Source organism: Culex pipiens, chromosome 3 (assembly GCF_016801865.2).
Source record: "Culex pipiens pallens isolate TS chromosome 3, TS_CPP_V2, whole genome shotgun sequence".
Classification (NCBI taxonomy): domain Eukaryota; kingdom Metazoa; phylum Arthropoda; class Insecta; order Diptera; family Culicidae; genus Culex; species Culex pipiens.
In genome coordinates, this window is record NC_068939.1 from 72,649,730 (window position 1) to 72,664,919 (window position 15,190).

At 34.3% G+C, this 15,190-nt stretch overlaps 1 protein-coding gene across 3 annotated transcripts in view; it reads right to left on the reverse strand.

Annotated features, from left to right (window-relative positions):
• LOC120416540 (serine/threonine-protein kinase NLK) overlaps positions 1 to 15,190 on the reverse strand; it is a 208,746-nt gene that overhangs the window by 25,593 nt on the left and 167,963 nt on the right. For all 3 annotated transcript variants that reach the window (XR_005605354.2, XR_005605353.2, XM_039578263.2), the window contains exon 4: positions 3,671 to 3,726. Coding sequence is in view for 1 of the 3 variants with exons in the window: in XM_039578263.2 (XP_039434197.1) it covers positions 3,671 to 3,726 (56 nt within the window). In the remaining 2 variants the exon portion in view is untranslated. The remainder of the gene's footprint in view (positions 1 to 3,670; positions 3,727 to 15,190) is intronic.

Sequence of the window (15,190 nt, forward strand, 5' to 3'; positions counted from 1 at the left end):
GTTTCGAACGCGAAGTTTGGTTCGATGTAATATTTTTTTTTAGTTGTTTTACGAGCTCGAAAATTAATGATTTTCTGTTTTAGTTTCCAACATTGAAAATTGTATAAAAAAAGATTAATTACCAGAAACCTAAACAATAACATTTGTTTTGACCAAATCCAAAAGAACATTTACGTCAATCATCTCAAAAGGCTAATCAATTCAGGATTGATTGAGATTTATGAATTGGCCGAGAATGGAACGATTTCTCACCCTTTTCCTAGAACGACTCGATGAGAAGCCGTTCAAAGATTCCGGTTCAGATTTGATCCTTTTGAGCTAGAGCAGCAGAAGGTTCTCCTCTTGCCTGCCCGAGATTTGGAGTCATCGATTTGAACGATTTGTTTATACGGGTTTGTCTGACTCTCGGAGATACATACAACAGCAGAATTGGTTAGCTTTGGAACAGGTCGAGGATGCTGCATAGTTCCGTACAGTGTTTATGCCTTGAGGCAGGTGTTGTCAAAACCAAATTGAATAATTCTAGATCACTTTTTCAAAACAACCAATGCGCCATGGGTTTCCTATGTACATAGGACCTTTTGAAAAAGTACACGAGGATTGAGGTTAGACTATTGATGCATTCATTGCAAAACGGAACGTTTGGCACGGTATGTCCATGCATCCTTCTTCCCCTATAGATTCTGTGAAATGTGATTCGTTCTCAGAATCCTCTCTGCGGTAAACACAACGCAGTAGGACTGGCCACTTTAATTTTTGCAATACATTTTCGGGTGTTCTCGGATGTAATGCAATTTTTAATATTGACAAGAAAAGTTCTTGGGCATAATTTAATCCTAAGACTTTCCAGCATCTGTAGTGTTAGATAGAATTAGATCAGATTGCTTTAAAAAAAATATTGACTTTTCAAACATGAAAAAAACAGAGGAAAATCAATGGATTTGTTTAATTTATTGACAAAAATCAAATATTTAAATTGAATCAATTAGTCATGTAGGATTCAAAATAATTGAAAAAATACAGGAATAAATTAAATTATAATCTTCAATTTTATTGTTATCTTTAGGGGACTTTTCAAGTGCCGTTCAATTAACAACTGAACTAGACTATAAAACAAAATAGAATTTATTGAGTCTCACTCTAATTAAATTATTTTAGTTGAAATTGAAAATTCCAGCACCGTTTTTGTTTTAAAAATGATCGAAGCATAATTAAAGGATTTATATTTATAAATCGTAAATTTATTAAAAAAGAGTTTTATATTGATATTTTATTTCCTAATATTTTTTGAAGGTTGCACCTCTAAAATTGTACTTTTTTATTTTATTAAAAAACGGCACAAAAGGTAACGCAAAAAAAAATCAATAAAAACATTCAGTCGATTGTAAACTTTTTTCTATGATTACAGAAGTAACATTTTTAAACCAATTAGCCACTACTTAGCTTTATTGAGGTTTTATGGTAGCATCTTGATTGCTTATAAGTTTTATGTTGGCATTCACAGCACCCAATAAGCATGGGCTGATTTAAAGGTTCTAAGAAGGTTTTATGGTGCCAACAAAAGCCAAATGGCTTTCAATAAGGTTTTATGGAAGTTTTAAGAGAGTCTTGAAAACCCGATGACAATGTCATGCCAAACGGTTTTATCGCATGCTTCTTTAAAACCAAGGGTGTTGTAGCTGTCAAGTGCCATTAGGCATGCAAAAAGCTCACTTAAAACCATAAGCTCCTAAAAAAGCATTTAACGCGGCCAAATAGCAATGCATAAACATGGCGCTAAACGCTTGGTGTGATTGAATGTGATTGTTCGCAATCTTGGCAGAAAAATTTGAAAAATGCATAAATTTGATTAAAATTGGATGAAAACACACATTTTTGATGAATTATTGACATTGTTAGCATAGTCATAGAAGCTGATTTTTTTTTTTTGCAGAAAAATGCAAATTATAAAAAAATCATTAAAAAGTGAGATTAAAAAAAAATAAATATTTTTGATGAAGCGAGTTGATTTTTTTTTGGCTATATCTCCCCAACATTTATCGATAAAATTTGAACCGCAGCTGAATTTGCCATTTTCACAAACCATCTCCATTATATCATTTGACAAAACGACGACTTATTATTTTCCAGAATAGAACCTGTCTGGCATAAGACGTTTGAAGACGTTTGAAATGCACAGCTAAAAAAGTAGTAATCCAGCTGCGTGTAAAAGGCCTGGGTGTAAAATAAATATTGCAATATTTTATGCAATTTGATGTGATTTTACACCCTGAAATATGTAAGCCCATCAGTATGGGAAACCTACTTGACCGAAAAGTCAAGCTCATATATGCGTTTATCCATACAGTTTGTCATTGGTCTGATGGCCGAGTGGGCTAAGGCGCCAGTCCTTACAGTTGGTGCTGGGTTTGAATCCCGTCGGTTGCAACTTTTTTTTTGTGTCTGCAAAAATTGTACATGCAGTGTGTAATATTAAGTGTTTATTTTGACCAAGGTGATGTGCATGCTTTTGCATGCGATTTTACCATCGGATTTTTTGCTGTGTGGCATTTTTTCAAAACTCCTGACCGGGTTTTAACAAAAGTTTTATTAAGGCTTTGAGGAGGCTGTTAGGATTCAGTTGTAAAGCCTTGAACTCCTATGTAGGTTTTGTAAATAGGCCGTTACAACTTTTTGCGGATGTCCTTTTGGGTTTTAAGAGAGGTTTATCGGTGTTCTGGGGATCTCGTTACGACTAAGCGCACAGAAAAAAAAATCATGGTAATATTACATCTGAAAAGGGGTACATCTTTTATATCAGAAAAATGTGTAATTTTACTTCTGAAAATGTGTAATTTTACTACTATTCTGGTGTAATGTCGCATTTTCAGTCTAAATTGAGGTAAAATTGCATTATTAAAGAGGTAATGTTCAACCTTCTAAAATTACACCTTCCAAATTTACACTTTTTATTGATGTGTGGTTTTAATGTTGGTTTTGGCTGATAGGGTTTATAGCGGTTGTGACAGCTATGATAAAGCCTAAAATGTTACTTGGGCATACCTGTATTAATGTATTAGTTTTGGCTTGTTTGAATAATGAAGGATATTTATTGATTTTTAAAGGAAAAAAAAAAATTTTTTTTCTCTTATGTGTGGATTCCGTGGAGAATTTCCCTTATCACCTTAAAAAAGTAGAGCAACAACCAAATGTGGCCTTTCAAAATATGTGAAAAACCATTAAACATTTGTAATTTTTATAGTTTGACCACCCCTGCCCCGGTCCAGACGCTTTTATGACACGACCTCGGCCAAACAACTGAGCAGAGATTCAGAACATCACATCGCATTGCATCGGTTTGACAAATACGACAAGGTTAGAGCAAGATAGGCCGCAGTCAAGCGCCAAGTCAGACACTGCTATTTGGATTCATTCAGAGAAGACTTCAGATTTGCGATGCCGACTTCCAATCCATTTCCGAGTTGATGTCGGTGGCCGCAGGACAAATTCTCTGGTGTTTGCCAAACAAGATTTTAGTACCTCCGTGATGATGATTGGTGGCGGTGGTGGTTTGCTCAACTGTGCAGCCGAAGCTACGCTGCGGAATCCGGACTGCAGCGGATTTGAATTTGGCTAATGGAACTTTATGATGTTTAGGGTTATTTAAGATTATTTTTGTTGAAAAGGATACATTTCTTGGAAGAAATCCAAATGTGGTGGCTGCAGGATGTCGAGGGCTGATAATACCTGTAAGAGAAAGAGAGGAAACACAGAGATTAGTATCAATTCAAACTGACGCATAAGTAATTACTAAGTAGATCGAAAGAGGATGACAAAGAGCGACAAACGGTTAATGAGTCAGCTGTCTGAGACAATCTCAAACAACGCATCTGACCTTGCACCTTCTGAGTGTTCGGACTCAGCGATGCAGGTCAGCTGTAAAATTTAAACAGAATGCTTAAGCCAACGCTTTTTGGCCATCTTCCAATTAGTTACTTTACTCATCGTTGTCGTCGTACTAGTGCTAAATCAGCTGGGAGGTGGTTGTGTGAAAACATCCACTATTAAATCAAATTAAATTATACTTCCTTGTCTAAGAAATTATTGGAGCCAAAACCAATTAGATCAAACAAAGCGACAGTTACCCTCAGAGCTGGCCGTCACACCTACGCAACTATGAACCACTTTGGGTGACTGCCTGGTGGGCATGTCTTTGTTTTGACTTTTCTGCAGAAGAGGAGAGCTGATCAGCTGCTTAAGGGGTTACATACATGTAAATTGGCAAAAATGTTAGAGGTTGGTATGAGCAGACATTTAAACTTTTTCTAAATCTGTTTTCAGGGTATAAAAATATACATTTTCATCTATTATTAAAACAAATTTGAGGACATTTGGTTGTAAAATAGTTATATTTTAAGTTAGCAGTTTCAAAAAACGGGTGCCACGGTATCTCAACAGTCTCAACACTGCTTTGACCAAAACGGCTCAAAATTTTGGTGAAGACCGGTCCCGTGTGCATGACGAAGTTCGATTTTCAAAAAGTTTATTTTTAAAAAAGATAAAAATATTTTTATGTTTTTCATATAAAAAAATCGTCAGTTTTTGATTTTTGTATTTTTTTAAAAAGCAAAATTTAAAAATCGGGCTTTGTCATGCACACGGGATATGTCTTGAGAGTCTTCACCTCAAATTTCAGCCAATTTGGTCCATCCCATCTTGAGATATCGTGGCACCTGTAAATCAACTCGATGTTTTGAGAAAAACTTTCAGAAAATTTGACAGACTGCTTTGCGCATGGCAAAATTTTGGGCTTAAATCGTCTCTTACTAAGTTTAATCATGAAATATCTTCATGAAACTTTCAGGAGTGATTGAAAATCATCTTTTAAGTAGATTCCATAAATTTTCTGTAATATGAAATTTTGTGATTTCTTACATGTACACAGAAAAAAATCGTGGTAATATTACATCTGGGAAGGGGTACATCTTTTATGTCAGAAAAAAGGTGTAATTTTACCTCTGGAAATGTGTAATTTTACCACTTTTCTGGTGTAATGTCACTTTTTCAGTCTAAAATGAGGTAAAATTACATCATAAAAGAGGTAATATTCAACCTCCCAAAATTACAGCTTCCAAATTTACATTATTTTTTTCTGTGTATGTAACCCCTTAAGTCATCAGCTGATGGTTGAATTTTGATTCGACTGAGCAAATTTTTGCTGTTACGAACGATGTTTTCTAGAGAGAGAAACTAGTTATTATTTAGCTGTAAAGCAAGTTATTCGAAAGTAAATAAACTCAACATACTTCCGCATGATCTAAATAAACGCTTGAAGACTCACCCCAAACCACTTAGATCCATCATGCTAATTGGGACAAAATCAAACAAACGAGAAGACTCTTGCTTCAACCGGGTGTTTCACGTTGTTCCCACGAATTCCAAAAATCACTCTTACCCCTTAAGCACATGAGAAATTGGAATCGAGAAATGACACAAATCTGGTAACCGCAATTGGACCCTCGTGACTTTGCACTTATTAACCGTACGATAACAAGGCGCACAGCCGCTGATTTGTGGTAGTTTCGCACCACCGGCCATTCTGCTGTCTTGTCACACAGAGGTCGTGCCAAGTGTCGCCTCTCTGATCACTCGTATTGGACAGATTGCATGACACGCTTCTCGGGCGTCCCAAAAAGATAGGACTTTGGACGGAATCTTTCTGGAATTAGTCGCCACTGCACGATCTCTCTCTCCATTTCTCAGAGAAGGCATTCTTTGGAATTACGGAAAAAAAATTAAGATAAAAAAAAATACTCAAAACATTACGAATCGAAACAAGACCTTCTACTTTCTATGTTGCATAGTTCGCTAGGTCACTTTGTCCTCAAAATAAGAAATCATAAAAGGCCATATTATTACTTTTTTTGATTACTGCTTCAGGACTGGAGGCTCGCCAATAATTTCAAAAGGATTGTTTAAAAAAAATGAATTTCCAGAGAACCTCCCAGCTGTTTGCTCAATTAAACCGGGTGTTGGTTTGACCGCGCATATGTTTCGGATAATAATTATAAAAAATAAAAAACGCAGATATTCAAATGCCTTTGGCCCCGCTCCTCACAGGCTTTGAAGTCATGCCGCCCCATTTGGATGTCCGAGGCGCCAATGTCCAGGGCACTGTGTGACCACTAGCGGCACTCGACTCACGACTCTAACCTCAATTTCGTTCCCGGTTTCGGTCCACGGTGAAGGTACTCTCCTGCTGAAACCTTTTGATAAATTGTCTCACTTTGCTCATGTGAGTACCGTAAACCGGGGTGACTTTGATAGGATTTCAATTTGTTTTCAGAATATTTTCCAACAGGTAAGGTTTTTCTCAAGGTTATTATGTTTAAAACATGTACTGGGGTAGAGCACACAAAGTCTATGCACAATTTCAGAAAAAAAAGTTTTTTTCAATAATGTTTAGAAAAATAGTTACGTTAAAATTCTTTGTTTTAATTCCGGGGTGACTTTGATAGTCATAGTTTTTCTTGTTAAAATCATATTTAAGATGTTCAAACTTTATTTGTACGCTAAATGTACCATCACTAAAGTAGCTGATATAGTTTTTAAGAAAAAAAAAATCAATGTTTATATTTAGTTTACTAAGTGTATAAGCTTTTTAGCAAAATACATATAAATTTTAGGTAAAATTGTTAAAAAGTCGGAATTTTGCCTGAAATTTGTTAAAACTAGTTTTATTGTAAAATTATCGATTTATATTGCATTTTATACTGAATTCAAAGCACTATAAATTTGGAGATTTTTTTTTAATCGTGTTTCAAAAACACATATTATTTATTATTTACAAGCTTTTTAACCTTCTCCTAGTGGAAAATTGTCCAAAGAATCCGAAAATTCATTCCATTTTTCGATTAAAAATCATGTTCATTGAGAAAATCATGACACTTTGAGAAGTTTAAAATAATGACTTTCATAAACATTTTCTTAACTATAGTTAACTAACTTTTTAAACTTGTCAAAATTTTATGAAAAGTTCTTCTTGAGGTACTTTGAACACTTCTCTACCATGGTCAGTATGTTTCTAAACCATTCCTTACGTATTTTAACTGTACTCTTAATTTTGCGGAAAAATCGCAAACCTATCAAAGTCACCCCGGCTATCAAAGTCACCCCGTTTTACGGTACGCAAGCACGAAAAAAACATGACTTCGAACGTGTGAATTAACTTAACTCTCAGCTGTGCGTTGGTGGTACATACACAAAAACAAAAAACAGGGAAAGGGAATGAGTTGCACAACGATGTACGAGAACAAATTGGACCCAGTACTTTGTGTGCTGTCAACATGTGGTCTGAAAAATTGACAGTTTGAAATGGGAAAGCCAAAACTAAATTTGTTAAATCTCATTACAACACAATCAAACGAATAAAATTTATCTTTCCCTCAGCCAACAATAAATCACGGAACACCGCCCTCGAAATCCGAACTTGGAACCGTCGTCAGCAGACTAAAGAGTATGAAACAGGGTCACACCTGAAAGGCCGCTGGGGACTTCTGCGGAGACATCAACTTGCCCAATAGGGCAATTTGTGATACAGTGCCTCGCTGGTAAGGACACAGAGAGTTGGCATCTGTTTGGACTTTAGTATCCTGCTGGTGAGTTTTCAGGGCTGCCATTGGCCAACGCAATGTAGCTGGTGAAAAAAGGTGAATGAATAGCTTTTGCAAGATTTGTTTATCTGCTAATTAATCAAACTTGATTTTCATCTGATTATAACCTTTGTAAAAGGGAATTAACATCTCAAAAGAGCTTTGAATCGAAAACTATATTTTACAACTGAAAATAAAATATCGAAAACCTGCCCAAAAAATATATATTAAAAATCATTTTTTGATGTAAAATCCAATTTACAATCGGAAAATATCTACTACAATTTTCTTGAAAAAAAAGCACCCCCGAAAAAAATATAAAAAATAATGATCAGAAAATGTCCCAAAAGTTCATTTTTTCAACATTGAAAATCGAACCATTTGATTTTCATCGATTCGAATGTTTTGTGAGACTGTATCTCAGAAGCTAATTGCCCGAATTTAAAAGTTCCATAGAGAAAATTGTAGGAAATTTGTCTAAACCTATAAAAAAATGCAGGGTGTTTTTCTTTCAAGAAATATTTTCAAAAAGCACCAAAGAGTAGCTCGAAAACGACACATTTTACACATTTTACGATTTCACGAAATATGAAACATTCGTGAAATTTTCTGATCTTTTCGAAAACAATATTTGCAAATTTTTAAATCAAGATTAACATTGCAATTGGGCCAAAAATTCAATACCATGCCCTTTTGAAATGTTAGTCTTGATTTAATTTTTTTTAAATATTGTTTTTGAAAAGATCATAAAATTTCACGATTGTTTCATATTTTAACATTGTAAATCGGACCATTAGTTGCTGAGATATCGACATTAGAAAATGGTGGGTTGTTTGGGTGAGACTTAGAAAACAACAATTTTCCTGTTTTTAAATCATTGCATGGCAATATCTCAGCAACGAAGGGTCGTATCAACAAAGCTCAAAAAAGCAAAATATAGAGGATAATATTTTTTTCAAAAGCGGGCAAACATGTGCACTAATCAAAAAAAAAATTAAAAGATGCAACTATTTAAAAAAAAGTATCTTAGAAATGGCTATAACTTGAAACGGTGCACTTAATCAAAATTTCACTAAAGTACTTTTTGAATGCAAATTCGATTTTACATCAAAAAATGAAATTGAAAAAATTGTTGCGAGCAATATTTCGATTTTTGAAAAAAAAACAGTATTGATTCAAAAATTCAAAACTCGGTCAAAGATTTTTTGCTCATTCAGGAAATTTCTGAAAAGTTGGCATTTAATGTCTCCTAAAACATATCAGAAAATATTAAAAAAATAAAAATAGTGTTTTTTTTTTTGCAAATTATGTTAAGTGACAAACATTGAATTTAAAAATCACCAATTTTTTTCACCGTTTATCATTTTTTTCAGTGTAGTCCTTATCACTCAAACGCTCGGGTAGTCAATTGACCCTTATTTTTTTCTTAAAAATCTCATAACTTTTGATAGAGTTGACCAATTTGGATGCTTCCGGTTGCAAAAGATCCAGATTTGTCTATATTTTTAACTGTCAGATGGGGGACAAATATGGTCCATTTTTACCGGAGATATTCCGGATTCCGTTGGGGTACCTCGGCCCTCCTATATGGGTATTTGGCCAATCTAATAAAAACTTTTCGACAGAAAAATGTCGGAAATGATGCAAAACTTCAAGGCATCATCCTAATACATCATCCTGCAAAAATAATTGTTAAGTCCTACGGGGCAGCGGAGCCGGTTCCAGTTGGGCACCTATTGACATCAGCTCAGTGAACCGTTTCTGGTTGGAACCTGTTCCGGTGCCCGAAGGTCTTGAGCATGTCATGTATCTATGCAGGATGGTGTATTAGGATGATGCCTTGAAGTTTTGCGTCATTTCCGACATTTTTCTGTCGAACAGTTTTTATTATATTAGCCAAATACCCATATTGGAGGGCTGAGGTACCCCAACGGAATCCGAAATATCTCCGGTAAAAATGGACCATATTTGGCCCCCATCTGACAGTTAAAAAAATAGACAAATCTGGATCTTTTGCAACCGGAAGCATCCAAATTGGTCAACTCTATCAAAAGTTATGAGATTTTTAAGAAAAAAATAGGGGTCAATTGATTACCCGAGCGTTTGAGTGTTATCCAAGCTTTGCCGGAGACACCAAATCGATTAAAAAATTCCTTCAAAAGATACAGATTTTTTAATTTTATCATTTTTGTATGAACAGCTGCTAAATTTGTATGGAAAATTATATGGACAAACTAATTATGCAAAATGGCTTCTTAGGGCATACCGAAGGCAACAAAAAAAGTTTCAGCCGGATGAAAAAAAAATAAAAAATGAAAAATACCAATTTCGTAGAGAACTGCTCTATTTAAAAGTAATTAATGGGTCCAATAAAATAGAACAAGCAACTCTCTATTGTTGATGTATCTGAAAATGTTGTTCAAATGGCGGCAAACTGCAAAAGTGACGAGAATAAGTCAAAAAACTGTGCAGCATTTTTTCTTGATCTGGCCACCATCTTTACATGAGATATGCCCCAAAGATCTAAAGAATTGGGATGAAAATCATATTCAGTTTCTTTGAAGACCATTCTAAAGATACAAATACTTTGAAGATCTGGCAACCCCTTTCCAAGAAAAAATAAATAAATTAAAAAAATAAGTAAAAATAAAAACAAAAATAGAAAATATTTTGCATCTACAATGTGAGTCAAAAGTATTGAAGATCTGGCAACTCTTTGTTGAGACTTGGTCACACACAGTATGTTTGAATATTTAGCATTTCTTCCTTTTTAAAAATTCACGAATCTCAACTATGAACATTGGTTTTTAAAACAGAATGTTATTGTTAATTTGCATTTTTTTTTAATTTTTAGAATGATCAAATTGATTTTTTTCACCAAAGACGTCCAATCAGTTAGCACTGACTTCACAGCAAGTCAGCTTGTTAGCCTGCACTAAAGTATCAATGAGTCCAGCAAAATTGTATGCTAGCTAGTAGCACCGAAGCTAATAGTGTCAGTACTAGAACAAGTAGAGGTTGCAGCATAAATCATATCGACCCTGAGGCCACTGCGATTCAGCAACAAAAACCGAAAACAAAAAACCGTCTAGTTCCACCGACAATACGGTATTGTTTGTGCATATTTTTGCACACACACACTCACATTTATGCTACCATTTTTTTTTTCTTGACGACTCTGCCTACAGACTTTATTGCACAATGTTTGCACAGACCCCCGGTGGTGCGCAGTTGCAAGCATTAACATTTTGTAAATTATCACAAGTGGCAAATCTGTGCTGCCGCCGCCGAAGCACTCCGGAATATATTTATACGGCCACCGAAAGGCAATTACCACCCGGTGTTGACACGTGTGCTGACAGTTTTCCAGGGTTCCGAAGTTTGGCCGTATTATGACTAACTGGGGACAGATGTTTTAGTCGCGGTTATAAAGCATTTGGTGGGCTTGCTCTGGTGTGTGACACGGTGCATATTGATTGGCTTGGTGTGTGGAGATTGTACCCTTTTTCAGATGAATTATGGAACAGTTTAGCACAAAACGGTAGTTGTCTGGTGGTGGTTATTACTGTTGTGAAATTATGATGCCAGTTGGGTGAATTGAAGTGCACGTGTGAGTTATTTATTAAATCGTGTGAGTGACTAAATCAGTGAATAAGTAACTGAGTGAATACAAGAGCGGATAATATACCAGAAGATCTATAATTTCCCATGTAAAAATCAATCAAACATGTGATTCTTTCCAGAATGCACTTTCCTCCAGTGCTCAATCAGCTAATAATGTAGTGTTTTTTTGTGTTTCCTTTCGTCCACTTGAGTCAACAGCGCTCGATAGCACACACCTCCACACCAAAACAGGAAAATGGCTCAATCGAAGCACTTGCGAGCAGCAGCAGCTCTATCGAAGGGGGCACTTCCACTCCCCCCGAGAGCTCAATCGTCGATCTATCGGCAACAGCACCATGAGTAAAACAGCAGAACTTGCACACTCTCGCTCTCTCTGTTGGTGTTTCTGCACGAGTGCATAAAGTAAATCGGAAATTGAATTCTCAATTGAACTGGATGGAATCGCGCCCCGGAAACAAAGCGACCCCCAACTTCCCCATAAAGGGACGAGAGTTTGCAGTAAATAATTCCTGTTTATAGTTTTTAATTGAATTGAAACCTCGGATAATAAATGCACAAACAGAGGCAATGGTGCGTGTGCGCGATCTAATAGATTAAATAACAATGAGTAGAAAAAATGTAAATTAATTTACAAATAGTCATACTGAGAGGAAGCCCTCACAAGGATGATCAAATTGCCCTCAATTCAGATAATGTTACCTCTGTGAATTTTCATGTTTCAAGCTAGTTTACCTTCCAATTTCCAATAAAACACATCAAATGATTTTTATCCATTTTAGCAACGAAGCCATTTTAATTTTCAGTCTAATTTTGCAACCAATCAGTCGGCGCATATTCAGTATATCCCTTTCAAATTCTTCGAACTAATCCGCGCTGGAGAGGAAAACCTAATTTGTTTCTATGCAATCAACGAGGTTTTCCCCTTTTCCTGGGAGTTGCATCAAATGCACTACACTGTACGGGAACAACCCGATTCTATTAGTCTCATTTTGTTGCAAATCCATCTCGCTGGTTTGCATAGTAAGAAAAAAGGTAACATTTTTGATTATTTGAATAGTTTTAAATAAACTTCCAAAATCCAACATTTCGCAAAACCCCAATTTTTTAAGTGTAGATCAATGTTAATTATGCACTTCTGGTAGGGTGGTTCTCGAAAGCGTTCAATTTTACGAATCCTGAAAATTTTCAACTGAGCAATTACAAGTCTCCATACAATTTTGGCTGCTGTCCATACAAAAATGGTACGTAAATATTCAAACAGCTGTAACTTTTGAGTGAATTTTCTGATCAATTTGGTGTCTTCGGCAAAGTTGTAGGTATTGTTGAGGACTATTGAGAAAAAAATGGGTACACGGAAAAAAAATTGCCGATTTCTTTATTAACTTCTTTTGACAAAAACTCAATTTTCCAAAATACGTATTTTTTGATTTTCGAGATTTTTTGATATGTTTTAGGGGACAAAAATCCGCAACTTTTGAGCCATAGAAAAACATGGTCAAAAAATCTGCCGCCGAGTTATGAATTTTTGAAAAAATGGTGATTTTTCGAAAAAATCGAAATTTTATGCAAAAACAAATTTGACGTTATTTTTAATGCAAAATTTAATTTGCAACCGAAAACTACTTTACAGATTTTTTGATAAAGAGCTCCGTTTTCAAGGTATAGCCACCGAAAGTTTGATTTTAGCGAAATATTTGCAGTTTTTCGATTTTCAAAAATAGTGACCATAAGTGACCATTTCTAAAAATATTTTTTTTAATAGTTCAGAAAATTTGCTATAAAATTGTTTAAGAGACATTGAAGATTGGACCTCGGGTTGCTGAAATACAGCCGCTTTAAGAAAAAGAAACACGAAAATTTAAGTTTTCTAAGTCTCACCAAAACAACCCACCATTTTCTAATGTCGATATCTCAGCAACTAATGGTCCGATTTTCAATGTTAAAACATGAAACATTCGTGAAATTTTCCGATCTTTTCGCAAAAAAGTACATAATTTTCAAAAATAAAAACTAGCGTCGCTTGTCTAGTTTTTTTTTGTTGAACATTAGTACAATACACAGTTTCAAAAGTTTAAATTCGATTGTCTGCAAAAAAAATCTGGAAACGGAAAATTGTGCCAAATTGCATTTAATTCGACGTTGAAATGTTTAAATATACCGAGAGTAAAATATTTAAACTTGGAGAAGTTTTGCGGCCAAAGCGTTCTGCTCTATTATCCAGATTTTTTGTTATATGATGATATGGTGATGGTGGAAAAATCATTGAAAATTACACTACGGACAAACACGTATCTTTGACAGCTCATGAATTTCATATTTCCATTTATTTGCCTTTTTTCACAATGCAAATCAATAAGAAAGGCGTTTGATAGAGTGTTAATTCTGGAATTGGTTTCATTTTGAAATTACAATTTTAAAAATGATGGTAATATTCATCAGGGAATTATTAAAGATTTTGTGTCAAAAAAATGTGTAATATTACATCACAAACTAGTGAATTTTTATTTGTTTCTGGTGAATTTTCACCAGGTTCAAATTTTTACACATTTTTTAATGTAAAATTACTCAAAATAAAGGTATTATTAATCCAACCAAATTTTCAACCTTCGAAAATTCAACTTTTTTTTGCTAAATTTCTTCAATAATTTTCGAAGAAATTTGATCAACACTCTAGAACATTCTGTACTAAGTTTAATTTTACGAATTTTTGCACCGGCATGAATCGGCATATGCCGGATGTACCCTTCTTGAAAGTCCTGAAAAAGATTTTGATCTGTGTCTCAAAAGTCATATAATTTGATGAAGAAACCCCAAGAAGACAAGCTTAATATAGTAAACGAAGCAAATATTAAATCGTTGCAGAAACAATCAAATTTAGAAAAAAAATGCTCTCATTTCGTGACATCCTAAGACAGAATTCTTGGGAGTTAAAAAACATAGAGTTTAAAATTTTGTCCTGACTTTCCAAAAATGCATAAATAAAATATTTTCACAATTTTTTTTTATAAAAGTAATGTTTAAATTTCAATACAATTACTGAAAACTATTGATAGTTTTATGCACTAATCCGCACATTTAATGTTTTTCACAACATCTTTGATATTTTTTCAAACATTTCAGTTTCTTTATCGTTGGCCCTTTCGTCGGTTAAAAACTGTATCAAACAGAATTGAAAAAAAAAAAAATTGTCAAAATAGCCATAGATATTTTGGCTTAACTTAAGTAACTTCGCTTTTGAAACTGCATTCAAATATTGTAGGTTAACCCTTTATAACCCAACCTCCCTTATAGGTGGGCATCGATGTTAGAAATTACTAATAAACCTTAAATATATTTTCAGGCAATTTTTTTAAAAGACAAGTGATTTTTTTGCAGAACAAAAGTTGCTCAGAATGACCTCTGAATACGAAACAAAATTAAAATTACTTGCATTACTTGTTAAACTTGCAGTTCTTTTGAATAAAAAACTAATTTTATTCAAGTCATGATCAGCTGTTATTAGACATTAAAAAGATATAAATACAAATATCATGATTTGACAAATCATCAATAGAAAAAATAGTACCGAATTTTGCGAATTTTGTCAGCGGACCACGAACAAACCAAATTGCTTTCGTTTTTTTTTATTTTCTAGTTTTAAACAACAAATTCGAGTTCTTCGACCCCAATTCAGTCAAATTTGAATGATTGATTACCTGTATAGTTCAAAAATGCATTTTTTCAATATTTTATCATCGCCAGTTTGGCCGCCATCTTGGATTGAAAATTCTAAATCACTTTAGAGTAGTTTAAGGGTCATACTAAAGCTCAACAATCAAAAATAAGACAATTTTTTTTTTTTCGTGGTTCGATTATCCAAAGTGAAGTTGACCGTAATCAACTATTTTCAAAATTTCAAGCTGATTAATTTTTATTTATTTATTTTTATTGGTTTT